Source organism: Nerophis ophidion, linkage group LG11, assembly GCF_033978795.1.
Source record: "Nerophis ophidion isolate RoL-2023_Sa linkage group LG11, RoL_Noph_v1.0, whole genome shotgun sequence".
Lineage (NCBI taxonomy): Eukaryota > Metazoa > Chordata > Actinopteri > Syngnathiformes > Syngnathidae > Nerophis > Nerophis ophidion.
In genome coordinates this window covers 357,826-382,231 of record NC_084621.1, presented here as the reverse complement: position 1 = coordinate 382,231, position 24,406 = coordinate 357,826, and the positions used below count along the sequence as shown (strand labels likewise).

The 24,406-nt window shown below is 38.4% G+C and overlaps 1 protein-coding gene across 4 annotated transcripts; it reads right to left on the bottom strand.

Moving 5' to 3' along the window:
- Positions 1-1,987: 1,987 nt before the first annotated feature.
- Positions 1,988-20,504, bottom strand: LOC133561491 (tumor necrosis factor receptor superfamily member 3-like). 4 transcript variants are annotated; one of them, XM_061914787.1, is made up of 8 exons: positions 19,707-20,500; positions 19,508-19,633; positions 15,898-16,044; positions 15,711-15,804; positions 15,546-15,622; positions 9,502-9,609; positions 3,076-3,225; positions 1,988-2,998 (listed from the first exon to the last, which is right to left on the bottom strand). In XM_061914787.1, exons 2-8 carry the CDS (start codon positions 19,527-19,529, stop codon positions 2,853-2,855), a joined length of 744 nt encoding a protein of 247 aa, XP_061770771.1. In that variant the 5' UTR covers positions 19,530-19,633; positions 19,707-20,500; the 3' UTR covers positions 1,988-2,852. The 4 variants fall into 4 exon arrangements, with proteins under 4 accessions (XP_061770771.1, XP_061770768.1, XP_061770770.1 ...); XM_061914784.1 differs by having other exon boundaries at positions 19,719-20,491; XM_061914786.1 differs by lacking the exon at positions 15,898-16,044 and having other exon boundaries at positions 19,719-20,504.
- Between the last annotated feature and the right edge of the window lie 3,902 nt (positions 20,505-24,406).

Sequence of the window (24,406 nt, the reverse complement as noted above, 5' to 3'; positions counted from 1 at the left end):
AGAAGCTCTGCCATCCGGGAGGAACTCAAAGTAAAGCCGCTGCTCCTCCACATCGAGAGGAGCCAGGCATCTGGTCAGGATGCCACCCGAACGCCTCCCTAGGGAGGTGTTTCCGGCACGACCGACCGGTAGGAGGCCACGGGGAAGACCCAGGACACGTTGGGAAGACTATGTCTCCCGGCTGGCTGGCCTGGGAACGCCTCGGGATCCCCCGGGAAGAGCTAGACGAAGTGGCTGGGGAGAGGGAAGTCTGGGCTTCCCTGCTTAGGCTGTTGCCCCCGCGACCCGACCTCGGATAAGCGGAAGAAGATGGATGGATGCTTTTACCGTAAAATTCTGGTGACTGAGCTGCCAGTTTTTAAAATAAAATTTAAATATTTGTTTTGCAGCGAATGTATTTTTAATGTATTATATAACCAAGTACATTCATACAGTGGGGCAAAAAAGTGTTTAGTTAGCCAGTTCTCCCACTTAAAATGATGACATCATAGGTACACTTCAACGGTGAGAGACAGAATGTGAAAAAAAAATCCAGGAATTCACATTGTAGGAATTTTAAAGAATTTATTTGTAAATTATAGTGGAAAACAAGTATTTGGTCAATAACAAAAATTCAAGTCAATACTTTGTAATATAACCTTTGTTGGCAATAACAGAGGTCAAACGATTACTATAGGTCTTTACCAGGTTTGCACACACAGTAGCTGGTATTTTGGCCCATTCCTCCATGCAGATCTTCTCGAGAGCAGTGATGTTTTGGGGCTGTCGCCGAGCAACATGGACTTTCAACTCCCTCCACAGATTTTCTATGGGGTTGATGTCGGGAGACTGGCTAGGCCACTCCAGGACTTTCAAATGCTTCTTACAGAGCCATTCCTTCGTTGCCCGGGCGGTGTGTTTGGGATCATTGTCATGCTGGAAGACCCAGCCACATTTCATCTTCAAAGCTCTCACTGATGGAAGGAGGTTAAGGCTCAAAATCTCCTGATACATGGCCCCATTCATTCTTTCCTTAACACGGATCAGTCGTCCTGTCCCCTTAGTGGAAAAACAGCCCCAAAGCATGATGTTTCCACCCCCATGCTTCACAGTAGGTGTGGTGTTCTTGGGATGCAACTCAGTATTCTTCTTCCTCCAAACACGACAAATTTAGTTAATACCAAAAAGTTATATTTTGGTTTCATCTGACCACATGACATTCTCCCAATCCTCTGCTGTATCATCAATGTGCTCTCTGGCAAACTTCAGACGGGCCTGGACATGCACTGGCTTAAGCAGGGGGACACGTCTGGCACTGCAGGATTTGATTCCCTGTCGGCGTAGTGTGTTACTGATGGTAACCTTTGTTACTTTGGTACCAGCTCTCTGCAGGTCATTCACCAGGTCCCCCCGTGTCGTTCTGGTATTTTTGCTCACCGTTCTCATGATCATTTTGACCCCACGGGATGAGATCTTGCGTGGAGCCCCAGATCGAGGGAGATTATCAGTGGTCCTGTATGTCTTCCATTTTCTGATCATTTCTCCCACAGTTGATTTTTTCACACCAAGCTGCTTGCCTATTGTAGATTCACTCTTCCCACTCTGGTGCAGGTCTACAATTCTTTTCCTGGTGTCCTTCGACAGCTCTTTGGTCTTGGCCATAGTGGAGTTTGGAGTCTGACTGTTTGAGGCTGTGGACAGGTGTCTTTTATACAGATAACGAGTTCAAAGAAGTGCCAATTAATACAGGTAATGAGTGGAGGACAGAAGAGCTTCTTAAAGAAAAAGTTACAGGTCTGTGAGAGCCAGAGATCTTCCTTGTTTGAAGTGACCAAATACTTATTTTCCACCATAATTTACAAATAAATTCTTCAAAGTTCCTACAAAGTGAATTCCTGGATTTTGTTTTCACATTCTGTCCCTCACAGTTGAAGTGTACCTAATCAAGTGTCCACTGCGTGTAATCACAGCAGTAAAGTTCATTGGTTGACAGTAATTGTAGACTATACAGGTGTATATTTTTTTATTAATCAAAGTAAAAACACATTTTGACAGTTCGTCTCATGCGTGAGATGTCAACAAATACAATCAATGTTAACAATTTGTCATGTGCAATCTCTGATGGGACAGTGTCAGTTCCCACTATTTGCCTGCAGGGGGCAGTAACACACCAACCATCCTTAAGCTGTCCTGCGTGTAGAACAGGGGTGTCAAACGTACGGCCCGCGGGCCTGATGCCAGATGGGGCCCGCGTAAAGGTTTTATCCGGCCCCCGGTATGAAAATGAGCCGGGATTTTTGAATGAAAGAAACTGATGTTCTAAATGTGTCCGCTAGATGTCACAATAGCAATTCTCTGTATTTTTGTCGATGATGCTAAATATGTAAAAAAATAAATAAAAAAAAAAAAACACATGATGTTAGTGCACCAGTCGAGGAAAATAATCAAACTACATAAATAACATCCTGTAATTTGATATTGATATTCTTTTTTTTATTTTGATGGATTGGAAAATAACACCAATGAGTTGACTGATGTACATTACCACATAATTTAATCAGAAATTATAAATAACGACAAAAAAAGATAGAATACTATTAAACGCAAAATGTAAGTGTAAAAAAAATAGCAAAAACATTATGATTTGTACATTTTCTTGTTCTATTTTTAAACAAAGAAAACAATCACAAGTTGTCTTTATTTCTAAGTTATCGTTCCGTCATTTTACCAGTCCCGCCCACTTGGGAGTATGTTTTTCTCCACGTGGCCCCCCATCTAAAAGGAGTTTGACACCCCTGGTGTAGAAGAAGTCTCGTTGCATGGATGCGGAAATGGCCTTCAAACCCTAGAACGGGCATTCCAACGAAGTGCACTCATGTTCCAAACCACTCGTCCTCCTGCGGCTCGGAGAAGCTCCGGTGGTACACGTCAGTCCCGTTGCGGGGGGTCGAAGAGTCTGTTTGAAGAGTAGCAGGAAGGTCCATGTTGTCTTGTGGGCTGCAGCTGACTGCACAATCATCTGAAGGAGATTTTCCCCAAAAATGCTGAATCATTACCAAACAATCAGACATACAGTGATTTTGTGATGTTATTCACCTGGGCTAAGTATGGTTAATTGGACGCCCCCTGGCATGTCGCTCTTTTGGCAGGGATGGTGGGGCGCTGGGTTTGGTCGTGGAGGCTCCACTAGGCTGTCAGTGAAGATCGAGGCCTTCTTCACCGCATGTATTGGGATGCTTGACCTGGCTGGAAATATGCAATATTTTAAAAAACAACAACAATCACACAGTGGTCAGGGGATTGTTTAATAGTATTTATATAAGGTTATTTAATAATAAATTTAATGATAAATCATATGGATGAATAATGTTTCAACTGTGATAAAAGGGAACACTAATTTTTATTTTTTTTACTTTATTTTATTTTATTGAACAACAAACATACATTTATAATTCACTCAACAGTCAAGGCACTTTCAACAACAATGAAAGAAAACAAAAGCAAATACCGATAGAGTAATATATAATAATAAATAATCATAATAAAAAATATATATTTTTAAAAAGACAAAAAGGGCTACCTAAATCACTTTAAATGTTTTTAACAAAGATATCAATTTGGCTTTTGTACTCTTAATAATTCTCCAAGATTCGATTGATAATTGTAAACCATTAAGCCAATTAGAAAATATGCACGATTTAAAAAAAACAATCACTCAGTGACCAGGGGAGTAATTAATATATTTTTTAGTTTATTTCAAGTAATAATTTAATAATGAATCATATGAATGAATAAGGTTTCAACTATACTAAAAGCAAACACTAGTTTTTTTGTTTTTTTTATTGAACAACAAACATACATTTATAATTCACTCAACAGTCAAGGCACTTTCAACAACAATGAAAGAAAAAAAGCAAACACACACAGACTTTTAAATTTTAATAAATAATCATATTAAAAAATATATATTTTTAAAAAGACAAAAAGGGCTACCTAAATCACTTTAAATGTTTTTAACAAAGATATCAATTTGGCTTTTGTACTCTTAATAATTCTCCAAGATTTGATTGATAATTGTAAACCATTAAGCCAAATAGAAAATATGCACGATTTAAAAACAAAATCCCTCAATGGTCAGGGGAGTAATTAATATTTTTTTTGTTTATTTCATGTAATAATTTAATGATAAATCATATGAATGAATAAGGTTTCAACTATGATAAGAGCGAACACTATTTTTTATTTTTATTATTGAACAACAAACAAACATTTATAATTCACTCAACAGTCACGGCACTTTCAACAACAATGAAAGAAAACGAAAGCAAATACAGATAGAGTATTAAATATTAATAAATAATCATAGTAAAAAATACATATTTTTAAAAATACAAAAAGGGGCTACCTAAATCACTTTAAATGTTTTTAACAAAGATATCAAATTAAGGGCTTTTGTACTCTTAATAATTCTACCAAGATTTGATTGATAATTGTAAACCATTAAGCCAATTGGAAAATGTAGGCCTTACTTTCCTAAATCGACATTTATGTAGAAACATTTTTGCCTGGAGCATAAAAATGTTGACAAACATTTCTATGTTACAGTCGTTTTAAATAAATATCGAATGTGATCTCTTCTGTACTGAATGTGGACATATCCACGCCATTCTCTGATCTCCTCCCAAAACACATGTACACTCACATTCCACCAACAGATGATTGACATCCTTTACAGCAGTGGTTCTCCACCTTTTTTCAGTGATGTACCCCCTGTGAACATTTTTTTAATTCAAGTACCCCCTAATCAGAGCAAAGCATTTTTGGTGGGAAAAAAAGAGATAAAGAAGTAAAATACAGCACTATGTCATCAGTTTCTGATTTATTAAATTGTATAACAGTGCAAAATATTGCTCATTTGTAGTGGTCTTTCTTGAACTATTTGGAAAAAAAGATTTAAAAATAACTAAAAACTTGTTGAAAAATAAACAAGTGATTCAATTATAAATAAAGATTTCTCCACATAGAAGTAATCATCAACTTAAAGTGCCCTCTTTGGGGATTGTAATAGAGATCCATCTGGATTCATCAACTTACTTCTAAATATTTCTTCACAGAAAAATAAATCTTTAACATCAATATTTATGGAACATGTCCACAAAAAATCTAGCTGTCAACACTGAATATTGCATTGTTGCATTTCTTTTCACACTTTATGAACTTACATTCATATAAAGGATTTTTGAATTTTTGCTATTTTTGGAATCCATCCATCCATTCCCTACCGCTTATTCCCTTTTGGGGTCGCGGGGGGCTTCAAGTACCCCCAGGGGTACACGTACCCCCAATTGAGAACCACTGGTCTATAGCTCCACATGTATAACAGTCATCAACCTCCATGTTAATTTTAATTTTAAAAAATCCTATAAAGGGAATAGTCCGTTAATAATTTTTAATTGTATTTCTTTAATTTTGGGAAGAATTGGGTATGTAATATATCTTGTCCTTATTTTTCTTTGCTCAACTTTTGTAAACTCCTTCAGAATATATTGTCTATGAACTGTGCCCGAAAAATATGATGTCATTAAAACAGCCCTCATATATTTGTTGGAACATATTTCATCACAGAAATGAACATCTTCAATATTAAGGTTTCTCAGACAAGGGGTAGTATTTGAATATAAAACATTCTGAGTCACTAATCACTAATCTGAGTCACTAGTACAGATATCAACCAAAGCTCCTCATCCCACCCCCCGGATTGTAAATAATGTAAATAATTCAATGTATATACCGTATTTCCTTGAATTGCCGCAGGACATATTGTATGCGCCTGCCTTGAATTACTGCCGGGTTAAACACGCTTCCCAGAATAATTAGCGCATGCTTAGTATTACCGCCTGGTCAAACTCGTGACGTCACGAGTGACACTTCCCCTGTCATCATTTTCAAAAAAAGATTAAAAGCTATTCAGTAGGATTTAAGGTCCAAGTTTACATCACACTCAAATTGTTACTGCATGCCTTTGGTAAGTGCCGGAGTGAGAAGAGGTTCTACAATAATTTGCGCATGCTTACTTTTACCGCATGCCTTTGGTAAGCGCAGGAGTGAGAAGAGGTTTTAAATTAATTAGAGCCCCGGCGGCAATTCAAGGAAATACGGTACTATGATGATTAACTTGGGCTTCACGGTGGCAGAGGGGTTAGTGCGTCTGCCTCACAATACGAAGGTCCTGCAGTCCTGGGTTCAAATCCAGGCTCGGGATCTTTCTGTGTGGAGTTTGCATGTTCTCCCCATGACTGCGTGGGTTCCCTCCGGGTACTCCGGCTTCCTCCCACCTCCAAAGAGATGCACCTGGGGATAGGCCCCTCCCACTTCCAAAGACATGCACCTGGGGATAGGTTGATTGGCAACACTAAATGGTCCCTAGTCTGTGAGTGTGAATGTTGTCTGTCTATCTGTGTTGGCCCTGCGATGAGGTGGCGACTTGTCTAGGGTGCACCCCGCCTTCCGCCCGATTGTAGCTGAGATAGGCGCCAGCGCCCCCCGCAACCCCGAAAGGGAATAAGCGGTAGGAAATGGATGGATGGATGGATGATTAACTTGTATGATGACTGTATTATGCTGATAGTATATATTTGTACCATGAATTGTTTAACATGGACCCCGACTTAAACAAGTTGAAAAACTTATTGGGGTGTTACCATTTAGTGGTCAATTGAACGTAATATGTACTGAAATGTGCAATCTACTAATACAAATGTAACAAACAGTTCAGGGTGTCCCTCCAGTGTTGCCGTAGGGCTGTGACGTAAGAGGTCTATATAAAAGTGGGTTGTTTGAAGAAGGTGAGGTATATGGAGATAGGTGTAAAGAAGGGAACAATAAAATGGTGGAGACCGGACCTGCTCTCATGACTCCCTTTTATTATTTTATTTTATCAGTACCCAAATTATGCGAACCCAGGACACTCGGCTACACAAACTTCAATCAATCAATCAAACTAAAAGCGAACGCTCGTATCTTATACCGGATGACACGATCGGTCCACGCATGCGCGAAGTAAGCGTCACTTCCTGGACTTGCATTTTTTTTTTAAACGACGGAAAGTCATGTTCTGTGATATTCGAAAGTTTAATGTTTTTTTGTATAAAAATAGCATACGTAAGAGTAAAAGGGAACAAGATTATGAACTTGGGAGTAGTATTGCCACATATTCAACAAGTTTCACTCGTCTGTCATTGCAATTAATGACGCACGGGGACGCTACTGACAGACATCCTTGAAGGTTTGTTTGACATACGTCGAAGTCATTTTTCTAAATGGAGATTTTTTTAAGGCACATACTGAAACTTAAACATATCTGCAGCCTGACAAAACTAGACTGTTAAATAATCTGCATTTTAAATCAATGTATCACCTACTCAGTGGCCTAAAGCAGTGGTTCTCAAATGGGGGTCCGTGTACCCCTGGGGGTACTTGAAGGTATGCCAAGGGGTACGGGAGATTTTTTAAACGTTCTAAAAATAGCAATAGTTCAAAAATCCTTTATAAATATATTTATTGAATAATACTTCAACAAAATATGAATGTAAGTTCATAAACTGTGAAGAAAAAAAAAATGCAACAATGCAATATTCAGTGTTGACAGCTAGATTGTTGTGGACATGTTCCATAAATATTGATGTTAAAGATTTCTTTTTTTGTGAAGAAATGTTTAGAAGTAAGTTGATGAATCCAGATGGATCTCTATTACAATCCCCAAAGAGGGCACTTTAAGTTGATGATTACTTCTATGTGGAGAAATCTTTATAATTGAATCACTTGTTTATTTTTCAACAAGTTTTTTGTTATTTTTATACATTTTGTAGTGGTCTTTCTTGAACTATTTGGAAAAAAAGATATAAAAATAACTAAAAACTTGTTGAAAAATAAACAAGTGATTCAATTATAAATAAAGATTTCTACACATAGAAATCAACTTAAAGTGCCCTCTTTGGGGATTGTAATAGAGATCCATCTGGGTTCATCAACTTCATTCTAAACATTTCTTCACAAAAAATGAAAACTTTAACATCAATATTTATGGAACATGTCCACAAAAATTCTAGCTGTCAACACTGAATATTGCATTGTTGCATTTCTTTTCACAGTTTATGAACTTAACTTCATATTGTGTTGAAGTATTAATCATTAAATATATTTATAAAAGGATTTTTGAATTGTTGCTATTTTTAGAATATTTTTGAAAAATCTCACGTACCCCTCGGCATACCTTCAAGTACCCCCAGGGGTATGCGTACCCCCTTTTGAGAACCACTGACTTGCATAATGCTTTGAGTCCCTAGAGAAAAGCGTTATATAAATATAATTCATTTCACTTCACTACTTCTATGTGTAGAAATGTTTATTTATAATTGAATCACTTGTTTATTTTTCAACAAGTTTTTAGTTATTTTTATATCTTTTTTTCCAAATAGTCCAAGAAAGACCACTACAAATGAGCAATATTTTGCACTGTTATACAATTTAAGGTATCAGAAACTGATGACATAGTGCTGTATTTTACTTCTGTATCTCTTTTTTTCAACCAAAAATGCTTTGCTCTGATTAGGGGGTACTTGAATTAAAAAAATGTTCACAGGGGGTACATCACTGAAAAAAGGTTGAGAACCACTGATCTACATGATAAATGTCAGTCAACAAAGAGTGGCAAACGTGGGGGAGTCGTTATTACTCATCAAGGCGTCAAGTTGAATACGTGCAGGATGTGGTGTGTTTGTTTTCACTCGTCAGTTTCAGTAAAGCCCAGTTCTGTTGCCGGAATGTAATTTGCATATTCAGTCAGAATTCTTGCCAAAAAGTGACATGTAGTGTACAACTCAAAACAAACATTACAACTTCTCTGGGGTTTTCCGCATACCTAAATGAATGAGAAAGAATCGGGCTTGTATTTTAAATTCTGTTTTTACCTTACTCTCTTTATCGAGAATATGTTGTTCAACGCCACGGAAGAAGCAGTGGGAGGACGATTGGAAGTAGCACACGTCAAAGTTAAAGTATCACTGTTAGTCACACACACACTAGGTGTGGTGAAATTACCCTCGGCATTTGACCCATCCCGTTGTTCCACCCCCGTGGGAGTTGAGGGGGCAGTGAGCAGCAGTGGTGGCTGCGCTCGGGAATCATTTTAGTGAGTTAACCCTTAATTGTGTTGGATCCGCTCTGGATTGGACTCTCGCGGTTGTGTTGGATCCACTATGGATTGAACTTTCACAGTATCATGTTAGACCCGCTCGACATCCATTGCTTTCGGTCCCCTAGAGGGATGGAAGGGGGTTGCCCACATATGCGGTCCTCTCCAAGGTTTCTCATAGTCATCATTGTCATCGACGTCCCACGCCCCACTGTACAGGTTTTTACAGCTAAATGTGTACGTATAATATACACATTGGCCCCCCTGACACATTTTTTCACTCAATGTGGCCCCCGAGTCAAATATTTGCTGCTGTATGTTACACTCACCCATTTTGTGTGATTTGTGTTTAGCAGTCCAGCACATCAGCCCTAACGCCACCAGTATGGTCAGCACAAAGCCCAACCACAAGCCTGCAGGTAATACCCACGAGCAACCTGTACAAGACACATTAACAACATTCAAAAGTACCCAAAGCATTGAAATTAAGTTTTCCTCTCTCCGAGGGTGCCATTACAACATAGTATTCAATACAATAATAACAAAGAATATACAATATAGAGAGGATTTCAGAAAGTATAAACATGTATGTACACGACGTACACAATGTAAATATGTATTTTTATTACGATTGATAAAATAAAGCGCCCAATGTGAATGCAACTCACGTGCACACAATCAAATACATACTTGCCAACCCTCCCGGATTTTCCGGGAGACTCCCGAAATTCAGCGCCTCTCTCGAAAACCTTCCGGGCCAATTTTTCTCCCGAAAACCTCCCGAAATTCAGGCGGAGCTCGAGGCCACGCCCCCTCCAGCTCCATGCAGACCTGAGTGACGTGTCGACAGCCTGTTTTCACGTCCGCTTTCCCACAATATAAACAGCGAGCCTGCCCAATGACGTTATAACTCTAGAATGATCAAGGGCGAGTTCTTGGTTTCTTACGTGGGTTTATTGTTCGGCAGTTTCATTAACGTCCTCCCAGCACGGTAACAACACACAACAACAGCAGTCACGTTTTCGTCTACCGTAAAGCAGTTTGTCTGCCGTAAACAGCAATGTTGTGACACTCTTAAACAGGACAATACTGCCATCTACTGTACATGCATATGTGACAGTAACATCTACGGCAGGGGTCACCAACCTTTTTGAAACCAAGAGCTACTGCTTTGGTACTGATTAATGCAAAGGGCTACCAGTTTGATACACACTTAAATAAATTGCCAGAAATAGCCAATTTGGTCAATTTACCTTTAACTCTGTGTTATTATTAATTAATGATATTAATCTTTGTGGAAACACTGATCATCTTAATTTCTCAAAATAAATATATATTTTTGATGTCATGTTTTAAATAGGTTAAAGTCTAGTCTGCACTTTTCTCGCTCTAAATATACTCCTCCCCTCTTAACCGCCCCGCAAGTATGATCAAATATGACATTGACTTCTGAATTATTCGAATTTAAAATACCTGAAATTGAAAATAGGAGTAATCAGTTCCAGTGTCAAACTATGGTTATCATAAAAGCTTTCTTACATGTTCAGGTAACATTTCAACATTCTTAACTGTCATATTATATAAAGGGATTAACTATTGCTAATATATAAAACATAACAAAACTTTCTGCTTTAAATTTCAAAACGAAGGATGATGACCCATGGTCACATTGGACACAAAATTCATAACGGGGAACGTTGTGAGTGACACTGTCTCACATATTTGTCGCAAACATGTTGGTCGAAGTGTTTCTACTAAGGTTGTCCCAATACCAATATTTTGGGACCGGTACCAAAATGTATTTCGACCCTTTTCTAAATAAAGGGGGACACAAAAATTGCATTATTGGCTTTATTTTAACAAAAAAATCTTACAGTAAAATGAAGATGTTTCTTATTGCAATTTTGTCCTAAGATAACAGAGTGAACATACGAGACAACTTGTCTTTTATTAGTAAGTAAGCAAACAAAGGCTCCTAATTTAGCTGCTGACATATGCAGTAACATATTGTGTCATTCTCCATTCTATTCACTTGTCAAAATTACAGGTAGAACATGAGTTATTAATCTACTTGTTCATTTACTGTAAATATCTGGTTATTTTCTGTTTTAACATGTTCTATCTACACTTCTGTTGAAATGTAATAATCACATATTCTTATGTTGTTTGGATGCTTCACATCAGTTTTGAATGATACCACAAATTTGGGTATCGATCCAATACCATGTAGTTACAGGATCATACATTGGTCATATTCAAAGTCCTCATGTGTCCAGGGACATATTTCCTGAGTTTATAAACATAACATACATTTTTTAAAAAACGAAAAAATATTTAGTGATGCTAAAAAATATTGATGTAATAATAGTAGTATTGACTGGATACGCTACTGTACTCGGTATCATTACAGTGGATGTAGATCCACCCATGTCGTTTGTTTACATTGTGATGTCGGTGAGCTACGGTGTGTAGTAAAGCATGTTTAGCTAGTCCTCGTCCTGCAGGGATGATACTAGTAAGAAACGTACTTTATTTGTCGCCATGAAGGCAAGGATTACTGATTTAGAAGTAGCTAAAACACTGCAGACTGCGGATGGACGTAAGCCGCTAGCTAGTTAGCCATGTTTTAAAGCACCTTTTCCTGGGGGCGTTTCAGTGTTATAGGTTTACCTTTATCCTTAGTTTTTAAGCTGAAATACGTCCATTCTCCCTTTTCTGTCCACACACTGTTTCTGCTTGTAGATACTCTGTGATTGTTTGCTGCCGAACATGCTCCAATGCTTGTAAAACCAGCAATGTCATGATGTGACGACGTGCAGTCATGCCCGTTAAAAAATGGGGGGGTGGGGACCGGTACTTTTTAGAGGTGGTATAGTACCTAATATGATTCATTAGTAATGCGGTATTATATTACTACCTGTATACCTTACAGCCCTAGTTTCTATTGTATTTTGCTACAAATTGAGCAATATATGTTGGTTTCATATCAATTACATAGCATTCAGTTTCATTTAATGCTACAATTTCATGGGTGCTGCCAAAAAATATGTACTTCCCCGAAACATTTGAGTTTTTATTTCTATTCACATTTTGAAGAATGGAGATTTTATAACAGACTGACACCTTATATGCTGTGATTAAAAAAAAACAAGGAATGTATATTTTTTAGGATTAAAAAAAACTCACATAACATAGTTCAAGCAGTTATAAAGAAAATTAAAGATCTCAATAAAACAAAAATGTTTAGGTAATATTAGGATATAATGACATAAGAAGAAGTAGAATAGAACTAAGATTAATCTATAATGAATAACGTATTGTATTGTAAAAAAAAAAGGCATTACAAGCTTGTAAAAATATTACGGAAGGGAAAAAATGTATTTGTGGGCTCAATCCCACACTTTTACAAATTTATGTGGAAATTAGTGTGGTAGTATTTGCGTCAACTTGCTGAGTAACTTACAAAGAAAATGATAGCGTCCTTGGCAGGGGTACATTAGTATACTTCCTTTCAGGCATACACAGTACATGTTCCTACAAGACTTCCTCTCATGACAGCAAGAAAAAAACAGCAGCTCATCCAAAAGGAAATGGTTATAATTAATAGCCTCGAACCTTTGCACAAAGATTTAAACACGGCACTCAGACTGGGGAATGTGGGGTGAATGATGTCAATGTTTAATTTACCATGACGCAAAACTCAGTGTTTGTGTGTGGATGATGTATTCTGATCTAGTACTTTATTGATGAATGCATGTGTTATAATCCGTGTGTGCTGATGAGTTGTTAGTTAGTTAGGATGTTATCTACTGTATTGGGACAACAACATCGTGTGTTTGTGAGCAAAGGAAAACACGCTGAATCTAAAAAAGAAAAGAAAAAAAAAATGTTTCTGTGGCGGTCCAAAGTTAGACTTAGACTATAATGTTTTGATTCCCAATGGAAATTGTTCGACACAGGAGCTCAATTACAACAGGAAATTGTAACTAAACATTCTCAACGGCACTAAAAAACAGGAAGAAATAACAAAATAAAATATAATAGACAATACCAACAATACAATAAGCGATAGTATATAACAGTTATTCTCAAACTGTGGTACGCGGGCTTTATCTAGTTGTACGCCAAAGATTCAGTTGATTAAAGTACAGTGTTTTAGTTCCCTTTATTCAAACACTGCTACTTTTTCAGACTGTGTGTAAATGCTACAGTGGCTAAAATACCAAATGTACTTGTTGAATAAAACATCGGCCTTGTTTTTAGTGAATACTTGGGGTTATTACGCTACTGTATTTTAATGTTCATCATTGTGGTGGTAGTTGGAATGCCAAGTTTTTTCTGAAGTAGTTCCTGGATGAAAAATGTTTGAGACCCACTGGTATACAAACCCCGTTTCCATATGAGTTGGGAAATTTTGTTAGTGAAGTGAAGTGAATTATATTTATATAGCGCTTTTCTCTAGTGACTCAAAGTGCTTTCACATAGTGAAACCCAATATCTAAGTTACATTTAAACCAGTGTGGGTGGCACTGGGAGCAGGTGGGTAAAGTGTCTTGCCCAAGGACACAACGGCAGTGACTAGGATGACGGAAGCGGGAATCGAACCTGCAACCCTCAAGTTGCTGGCACGGCCGCTCTACCAACCGAGCTATGCTAGATGTAAATATAAACAGAATACAATGATTTGCAAATCATTTTCAACCCATATTCAGTTGAATATGATACAAAGACAACATATTTGATGTTCAAACTGATAAACATTTTTTTTTTGCAAATAATCATTAACTTTAGAATTTGATGCCAGCAACACGTGACAAAGAAGTTGGGAAAGGTGGCAATAAATACTGATAAAGTTAAGAAATGCTCATTAAACACTTATTTGGAACATCCCACAGGTGTGCAGGCTAGTTGGGAACAGGTGGGTGCCATGATTGGGTATAAAAGCAGCTTCCGTGAAATGCTAAGTAATTCACAAACAAGGATGGGGTGAGGGTCACCACTTTGTAAGCAAATTGTCGAACAGTTTTAGAACAACATTTCTCAACGAGCTATTGCAAGGAATTTAGGGAATTTACCATCTACAGTCCGTAAAATCATCAAAAAGGTTCAGAGAATCTGGAGAAATCATTGCACGTAAGCGATGATATTACGGACCTTTGATCGCTCAGGCGGTACTGCATCAAAAACCAACATCAGTGTGTAAAGGATATCACCACATGGGCTCAGGAACACTTCATAAAACCACTGTCAATAACTACAGTTGGTCGCTACATCTGTAAGTGCAAGGTAAAACTCACTGGTTTAAATGTAACTTAGATATTGGGTTTCACTATGTAAAGCGCTTTGAGTCACTAGAGAAAAGCGCTATATAAATATAATTCACAATTCACAATACTATGCAAAGCCAAACCCATTTATCAACAACACCAAGGAACTTGGCTTTGCTGGGCCCGAGCTCACCTAAGATGAACTGATGCAAAGTGGAAAAGTGTTCTGTGGTCTGACGAGTCCACATTTCAAATTATATTTGGAAACTGTGGATGTGGTGTCCTCCAGAACAAAGAGGAAAATAACCATCCGGATTGTTATGGACGCAAAGTTCAAAAGTCAGCATCTGTGATGGTATGGGGGTGTATTAGTGCCCAAGGCATGGGTAACTTACACATCTGTGAAGGCACCATTAATGCTGAAAGGTACATACAGGTTTTGGAGTAACATATGTTGTCATCCAAGCAATGTTATCATCGACGCCCCTGCTTATTTCAGCAAGACAATGCCAAGCCACGAGTTACAACAGCGTGGTTTCGTAGTAAAAGAGTGCGGGTACTTTCCTGGCCTGCCTGCAGTCCAGACCTGTCTCCCATCGAAAATGTGTGGCTCATTATAAAACGTAAAATACGACAGCGGGGACGCCGGACTGTTAAACGACTGAAGCTCTACATAAAACAAGAATGGGAAATAATTCCACTTTCAAAGCTTCAACAATTAGTTTCATCAGTTCCCAAACGTTTATTGGGTGTTGTCAAAAGAAAAGGGGATGTAACACAGTGGTGAACATGCCCTTTCCCAACTACTTTGGCACGTGTTGCAGCCAAGTTTATGAGTTTGAACATCAAATATGTTGTCTTTGTAGTGCATTCAACTGAATATGAGCTGAAAAGGATTTGCAAATCATTGTATTCCGTTTATATTTACATCCATCACAATTTCCCAACTCATATGGAAACGGGGTTTGTATAACCACAACAGCATCGGAATGCGACAACTAAAATAATAAAATAAATGATAAGTAAATACAACTAAAATATACAATAGAGTATAGATAACAGTAAATGGGAAACACGGGCATTTAATGTCCTTACAGTTGACTCACCACATGTCAAGTTGCCACAGATGGCATCAGTGGTTGACGTTCCTGGAGTTGCTAACACTCGACCCAAGTCCTGACATCTGCCAACAAAACACAACTCCAATACATCCACTTTTTCCAGACCATAAAATGACAACAATTCAAAGTAGTGCATGAACTGGGTCTGACCTGGTGTGGTTTTGACAGGCTGACTGGAAATCGGACACGTTGCTGAAGGTACCCTGGTCACACGGCGCACAGATTGTATCGTTGGCCCCTGCAGCTGCAACAAAGAACAGTTGTGCCCACTCTCATTTCCGGATTTGTGTCTTTTCCGCTTCTCCACGCAACGTTTAGGGAAAATCAGGAAGCCTACTTGGAACTTTGACCCCTGTACCAGGTGGGCAGGAGGTGGCGGCCATGCAGTGCTCGCAGGGCTCGCCGTAGCAGAAGAAACCCGTCACACACTCGCACACCGTGTCCTGGTGAGCCATGCACTCCTTTACTGTCCTCTGGTTGTTGTCTATATTACACACATCATACACACTTTTTAATCCTCCAGGGGTTTTTTTCTGATTACAAGTGCATGTAAATTGTTGCTTGTCTCGTTTGTTCCCATGTTTATATTATTTCTAGATCTGTTCCACAAACACTAGGATATTCACACAATATATAGCAGGGGTGTCAAACTCATTTTAGCTCAGGGGCCGCATGGAGGAAAGTCTGTGCACACGCGGGCCGGACTAATAAAATCATGGCATTAAAACTAGAAAATAAAGACAACTTCAGATGGTTTTCTTTGTCTTACTTTGGCCACAAATTAGAACAAACACATTCTGAAAATATTACAATAAAAATGTAGAAAAAAATACCGGCAGCGGTAAAGTTTAAATCCATGAAGGGAAGAAGAAAGTGAATGAATGTTTATAACTGGATGGATTTACATATTAAAGTTAAAGTCAAAGTACCAATGATAGTCACACACACACTAGATGTGGCGAAATTATTCTCTGCATTTGACCCATCACCCTTGATGCATAAAAATGTATTTTCTTTTGTAATAATTTTTTAATTAATCAAGTAATTTATGATAAACTTTTTCTAAAACAAAATATAGAATGTCAAATATAACAGGATAATGCATAGATTTATCATTTCTTTTCAAAAAGCTTACAAAAAAGTGCGACCCCAAAAATTTACTGTGGGACCCCATTTTTATGACGTGATTGGGTCCCTGGAACCCCATTTTGAAAATTCCTAGCGCCAACACTGATGGCGTATAAGTGCGTGCAAAACAGCAGCAGGCGGCTGTGGCCTGCGGGCCGGTTCTAATACTAATCAAATAACATTCCGGGGGCCATAGATTATTCATTCGCGGGTCGGATCTAACCCGCGAGCCTTGTTTTTGACACCGCTGATATATAGCAACATTTGTTAGAGAAGTACTGACTTAACAATACTTTCTGCCACCATAACAAATATGTTGTTACTATTCAAACTGTTTTTTTCTTTAGTGGATATTATACTAATAGTATTAATATTTTGACTGATGCATGTTTTTCTCCACTTTTGCCTTTTCTCACGCAATCCTGGCGAGGATTGTAACCCATGCCTTCAGTCATGAAAGACATGTTGTCTATTACACCACTAGAGATCTATAACCTACTCAGTGGCCTAGTGGTCAGAGTGTCCGCCCTGAGATCGCTAGGTTCTGAGTTCAAACCCCGGCCGGGTCTTACCAAAGACTATAAAAATGGGACCCATTACCTCCCTGCTTGGCACTCAGCATCAAGGGTTGGAATTGGGGGTTAAATCATCCCAAAAATTATTCCCGGGCACGGCCACAGCTGCTGCTCACTGCTCCCCTCACCTCCCAGGGGGTGATCAAGGGGTTATGTGTCAAATGCAGTGACTAATTTCGCCACACCTAGTGTGTGTGTGACAATCATTGGTACTTTTGACTTTATAATACAGCAGTACTACAACATACAAGCTCATCAGTGATGGAGCTCTTTCATGACTGAGAGCTTTTTCATATTTTCATGGATGCCGTTTAGATATTATCTTAACATTTTTGGCTGTCATTCCGCTTCACTATGCCGCAGAATCAGTGATGCGCTCGAATTACTTTGCCAAGTTGGCGACATGTTCAGTCGTGTTTTTGATGATTTCTTTTTTTAATTTTGTGGATATCCACTTTTTCTTCTCAGCACTGTCCTTCATACTCACTTTCTTCCTTCCCATTATTAAAAAACAAAGTTACGGCGATCTTTATCTATAAGCTAATGCTAGCGATGAAGACCGGATGTTTTGGTTGCATCATCTGTAGCGTTTGCTTTGTCAACTAATGGCGAGGATGTTTGTAACTCAAAATTTTGATTGTAGCTTTAAAGCAGGGGTCACCAACATTTTTGAAACCAAGAGCTACTTCTTGGGTACTGATTAATGCGAAGGGCTACCAGATTGATCCACACTTTAAAAAAATTGCCAGAAATAGCCAATTTGCTCAATTTACCTTTAATAAATAAATCTATATCTATATAAAAATGGGTATTTCTGTCTGTCGTTCCGTCGTACATTTTTTTTCCTTTTACGGAAGGTCTTTTGTAGTGAATATATGATGAAAAAAACACTTAATTGGACGGTTTAAAAGAGGAGAAAACAGGAAAAAAATGAAAATTAAATTTTGAAACATAGTTTCTTCAATTTTGACTCTTTAAAATTCAAAATTCAACCGAAAAAAAGAAGAGAAAAACAAGCTTATTTGAATCTTTTTGCAAAAATTAAAAAAATCATTTATGGAACATCATTAGTAATTTTTCCTGATTAAGATTAATTTTAGAATTTTGATGACATGTTTTAAATAGGTTAAAATCCAATCTGCATTTTGTTAGAATATATAACAAATTGGACCAAGCTATATTTCTAACAAAGACAAATCATTATTTCTTCTGGATTTTCCAGAACAAAAATTTAAAAATAAATTCTAAAGACTTTAAATTAAGATTCAAATTTGATACTACAGATTTTCTAGATTTGCCAGAATATTTTGATAAGTTTGAATAATTATTTCACAAATATTCTTCGTTGAAAAAACAGAAGCTAAAATTAAGAATTAAATCAAAATGTATGTATTATTCTTTACAATAAAACATTTTTTTTTTACTTGAATATTGATTTAAATTGTCAGGAAAGAGGAAGGAATTTAAAAGGTAAAAAGGTATATGTGTTTAAAAATCCTAAAATCCTTTTTAAGGTTGTATTTTTTCTCTTAAATTGTCTTTCTGAAAGTTATAAGAGGCAAAGTAAAAAAATAAATGAATTTATTTAAACAAGTGAAGACCAAGTCTTTAAAATATTTTCTTGGATTTTCAAATTCTATTTGAGTTTTGTCTCTCTTACAATTAAAAATGTCGAGCAAAGCGAGACCATCTTGATAATAAATAAATACAATTTAAAAAACAGAGGCAGCTCACTGGTAAGTGCTGCAATTTGAGCTATTTTTAGAACAGGCCAGCGGGTGACTCATCTGGTCCTTACGGGCTACCTGGTGCTCGCGGGCACCGCGTTGGTGACCCCAATAATTAGCCGGGAGACAGCTTTTATCTCAAAATACTCTTAAATTTGGAAACTCTTAAAGGTACCACCGTACAATAACACCTGTGAAACAAACCCTTATAACAAACACAATATTTCAGGAAGCTAAACAAGCTAGAAATAAACCATCCGTTCTAGCGTCAACCTTGGAGCATCATGAAAACAGGCAATATTTGAACAAACATTTGACCATTCATGCTATTCAAGTGTACAAAGGAAGTAGATGTAACTCATGATATTCTATATTTGTTCTACAAGCGTAAAAACAAGTTAACCCCAATTGAATGTAAAAGCAAAATGTGGCAACGTAATATGTGACTGCTATGATGAGACGTGACCTATTTCAAAATTCTGCATTTGTCTAGAATCGAAATAATGGAGGGACTTACTGGCACTGCACTGCCTGCACATACGACAGGCCCTTAAGTGGTTTTTGGTGGCTGTGTAGGATCCACGTTCACAGCAGCCACACTCAGTCTTCTTGGCGTGGTCGCAGTCGGCTCGCACATAGTTTCCTGGTGAGTCAACGCCAACGTTCAGGACACCGAGGTTCAAACCCCCTCCCAGGGTAAGAATGCTGTATGGCACCTCAAAACTGACCTGCGGGGCATCTGTCGCAGCATCTTCCACTTTTACTCTCGTACTCCTCAGGGCCGCACTTCCTCTCAGCCATCGCCACGAAGAGATCCACCAGTATTGAGCTCAAGACTTGTCGTCAAAAACACACTTTTCCCTCCACTATGCCGTGTGACTGCTCGCGTTCATTCAAGTTCCCCACCTTACCTTTCTTATCCCACGCAATGGAAACCCCCACAGACACTCATTGTGCTATTTTCCTTGCACCACCTCTCCGTCTCATTCTTCTTTTGTGTTTGGCCCACCTCCATTATTTCCTGCCTGGTTTCACCTCCCCCACGCAGTCTCTATTGGCGTATCGCAACATGCAAAGTGTTTTTTAACTTTGGCTGATTTGATACAAAGCATGCATGATTACACCTTTTCCTCTCTCGCTATCATCGCCTATTGTGTCCACCTGACCCTTTGTCCCGCACTATGGACTTGGCAAGGTGGTCCTTCCTGTCATCCATCTTACCAACATCATAAATAGGATGATGGGCATGCTTTTTTGCAATAATCTGGGGGGATGTTCAGCAGGGAGAAAGTGATTTATGAGAAAAGGAAGGAAATTCTGAATGGTTCACTTTAGAGATTGACCAATATTGATACCGATGATTAGTAGTCAAGAAGACAGTTAACCGATATTTGGAGCCGATAGATTTGCGGTAAAAGTAGGGGTGTAACGGTACACAAAAATTTCGGTTCTGTACATACCTCGGTTTAGAAGTCACGGTTCGGTTCATTTTCAGTACAGTAAAAAAAAACAAAATATAAATTTTTGGGTTATTTATTTACAAAATTTGTAAACAATGGAATAACATACATATCCACACAGGGTCCATTGCCAAGGTTAATGTGGTCAACATATATATAAAATAAAAACTAAATAAGATAAGGCTCAGAATGGTTTCTTAACAAAACCTTTCTACATATAAAGTGCTTTTTTGACTGATTAATTGAGACTTTTATTAGTAGATAGCACAGTACAGTACATATTCCGTACAATTGACCACTGAATGCAAACACCCAAATAATTTTTTCAACTTGTTTAAGTCAGGGTCCATGTTCAACACCCCTCCCCCCCCCAGCCTGGCTAACTTGGCAGTAAGAGGATATATGGGCTTATTGTTCTTCCACCGTAGAAGTGGGTCAAAATCTAGTTTGAAATGCAATACAGCAACCCCCTGCTACCTCGAACAGGACAAGCAGTAGAAAATGAATGGATGCATGTTCTTAAATCTGCTGCTATAAAAACATTTGTTATTGCTTCAGCCCTGCCTGACTCGCCGATGAGAGGCTGCTTGAATGCGGTGGTGATGCGCCAAAGGAGTTAGCATGTTTGACGTGTTGGCAGAAGCGTACCCTACTGCTGCTGAACCATATCGGCAAACCTCCGTCCTCCATTGTTGTATCGCGCAGCCAAAGTGTTCCCAAACGGGAGATCTTAACGAGGCAGGAGGGTCTTCCAGCTCTGGCTTTTGCATGTTGTCCTAACCCAGTCGCTGCTAGCCTGCCTTGTGATGTGCCTCGCTCTGCATTGTTTACACAATCTGGGGTGCGCTACTTAATATGTCCGTGTGGAAACTCGTTCGGTACACCTCCGAAGCGAACCGAAACCCCTGCACCGAAACAGTTCAATAAAAATACACGTACCGTTACACCCCTAGGTAAAAGTTATTTAAACATGAATAGGATACGTCAGCTGGACAAAGCTTTCAGTTTTGTTTTGTTTTTACATTATTTTTGAGGAACAGTCGGACCCGTAACGACATAATGTTTAATGCAGCGCTAACGTTGAGGTTAATTTAGCACCAAGCAACATCAGGGGATTTCACAAACTTATTTATTGTGTGTGTCTAATGCTGCAGGTCAGAGGTTAATCAACATTTGCATTTCAAAATATGGGAACTATGGGCAATAGTATGGGATTTCTCTCCATCACAACACCTCACCATCTACTCAATTGTATACAATTTTATGACAGTTTAAAGCGGGGGTCAGCAACTCGCGGCTCTCGAAAAAAAACTAAAACCAGAAAAAAAAAGAAAAAAAAGATGTATATATATATATATATATATACATTTTTTTTAAATTTTTTTTTTTTCAGTATGTTTTCTGTTTGAGTACAAAGATGACACAAAACCTTCCTAATTGTTAGAAAGCCCACTGTTTATGTTTGTGTGTATGCTTCACTGATGAGAGTATTTGGTGAACATCATTTTGTCCTACTAATTTTGGCGGTTCTTGAACTCACCATAGTGTGAACTGTGACGCCACAGATTGTTTACATGTAAAATCTTCCACTCTTTCTTTGTCTCATTTTGTCCACCAAAAGTTTCATGCTGTGCGTGAATGCACAAAGGTGAGCTTTGTTGATGTTATTGACTTGTTGGAGTGGTAATCAGGCATATTTGGTCAGTGCATGACTGCAACCTAACATGCTAACATGCTATTTAGGCTAGCTGTATGTACATATTGCCTCATTATGCCTAATTTTTAGGTATATTTGAGCTCATTTAATATCCATTACTTTTTTTGTCTTTGTATCTAATTTAGTTTTGCATGTCTCATGACACATTATCTGTATGTAATATTGGCTGCATTTCAGATAGTTGTTGGTGTGCCATGTTGTCCCAGACCACAGAAAACATTACCTAGCTTGCCAAAAATTGTGATGAATCCATTAAAATAAGAAAGCCTGCCGTTTCCTTTCAATTGGACACACACATCTATATACCTTTGGCCATTAAAAGTCAGTAATTTCCAGGAGTTATCTCACCTTCTGAGTAGCCTCCGATTTACTAATGTTTTCTAATGTCCTAAAAATGTGTAGAATAAATATTTAATTTCAACATTTCTGTCAACGAAGATTTGCTTCAGCCTAGTCATTTTGATAGTAGGCTATTATAGCTAATATAGACACTGACGTCATGTGTTGCCTTCATCATAAGACTTATATACGGGCTTTTCATTTTTTGCGGTTTCAGACAGATTAGTTTTTTGTATTTTTGGTCCAATATGGCTCTTTCAACGTTTTGGGTTGCCTACCCCTGGTTTAGTAATTTAAAGCCTCATTTAAGTACTTTTAATGTTGGTTGATTTTGGTGACGCCAGTGGACCTGGACCAAAGCGGTAGTGCTTTGCCAGAAGGAGACCGCATTTCCAATGAAGACTAGCGCATACTGCGTTAAAACTGACATGTTGTTCCCTGTAATATTGGCACCGATTACAAATATGACATATTTAATGGCTATGCTGATGTTAAATAGCAGACACTATCAACAATGGGGCGGCATAGCTCGGTTGGTAGAGTGGCCGTGCCAGCAACTTGAGAGTTGCAGGTTCGATTCCCGCTTGTGCCATCCTAGTTACTGCCGTTGTGTCCTTGGGCAAGACACTTTACCCACCTGCTCCCAGTGCCACCCACACTGGTTTAAATGTAATTTAGATATTGGGTGTCACCATGTAAAGCGCTTTGAGTCACTTGAGAAAAGCGCTATATAAATATAATTCACATTCACATCAAAAAATGATCTTGGATTGTACCACAAACATGACGCAAATACCAAGAATGTATTGGTACGATGCAGGTCCGGCGGGAGAGTTTTTTCAAAGAAAGTAGCATGAAACTGCGAGCTTTCAAGCTGGTGGCTATTTCTTGCGAAAACGCAACTTTCTGATAGCTAACATTAGCATTAGCATTTTGATTTGAGCATCAAAAGTCACTTACTAGTTTATCAGGAACAGAGCAAAGGCAGCATCTGAAATTCCTTCTCGTCTTTGAGGATAGCCAACAAGTGAAAGTGGGCCAATGTTGATCCTTGACTGTCCTTTTATCCGGGTAGCCGCCTTTTTTCTTCTTTTGTCTCCTCAGACGAAACTTTTTGTTTCTTTGGCTGTTTTGCAGCTTTTGCCATGATAGCAGTAATTGCACGTAGACGTTCTTCCTCTTCTTTTTTTTTTCTGGCGGCACGTCGGCATTCACATCGACTTCCGTCTTTTCGATGAATGGGGAAACATTTGTTGTGTTTCGTGTGGCAGAGTTCCTGCCACCGTCCTCAAAAAAATGCCAGTAAAAGCGATATAAATCCCTTCAGGCCATGACATAGGTGTCTTTCAACTAGTTTTAATTTGACGTATCATCCCAAAAGTTATGAAAATATTTTATGAAAGTTGAAAAGGTACTTTGTAAAGTTTCCTCCTGAATTTTTTTGAACATTTAAATACAAACAATTCTGGGCTTAGTCACGCAGCTTATAAATGACAAATTTTTCAAACTGGCTGACATAATTTCTTCCTGGATGTTCCTGAATCAATACTCTGCATATTAATTAAATACAGACACGCTACATGGATTACGCTCCTTATTTTGCTCACTTAACAGATGCAATCTACTGCACACAAGTTTAGTAGTTTGGCTTTGCGTGTGCTATCAAGGCTGCACGATTTTTAGTACATGTAAACCAGGGGTCACCAACACGGTGCCCGTGGGCACCAAGTAGCCTGTAAGGACCAGATGAGTAACCCGCTGGCCTGTTCTAAAAATAGCTCAAATAAATGATAAATGGGTTGTACTTGTAAAGCGCTTTTCTACCTTCAAGGTACTCAAAGCGCTTTGACACTACTTCCACATTTACCCATTCACACACACATTCACACACTGATGGAGG

What these genes read in the sequence shown, in the direction of transcription:
- LOC133561491 (XM_061914784.1), bottom strand. Translation starts at nt 19,791, where the DNA reads ATGGCTGAGAGGAAGTGCGGCCCTGAGGAGTACGAGAGTAAAAGTGGA. An exon ending in TACAGGGGTCAAAGTTCCAA is followed by an intron (nt 15,805 to 15,897) that starts GTAGGCTTCCTG and finishes TCTTTGTTGCAG; the next exon opens with CTGCAGGGGCCAACGATACA. An exon ending in CTGTGGCAACTTGACATGTG is followed by an intron (nt 9,610 to 15,545) that starts GTGAGTCAACTG and finishes TGTCTTGTACAG; the next exon opens with GTTGCTCGTGGGTATTACCT.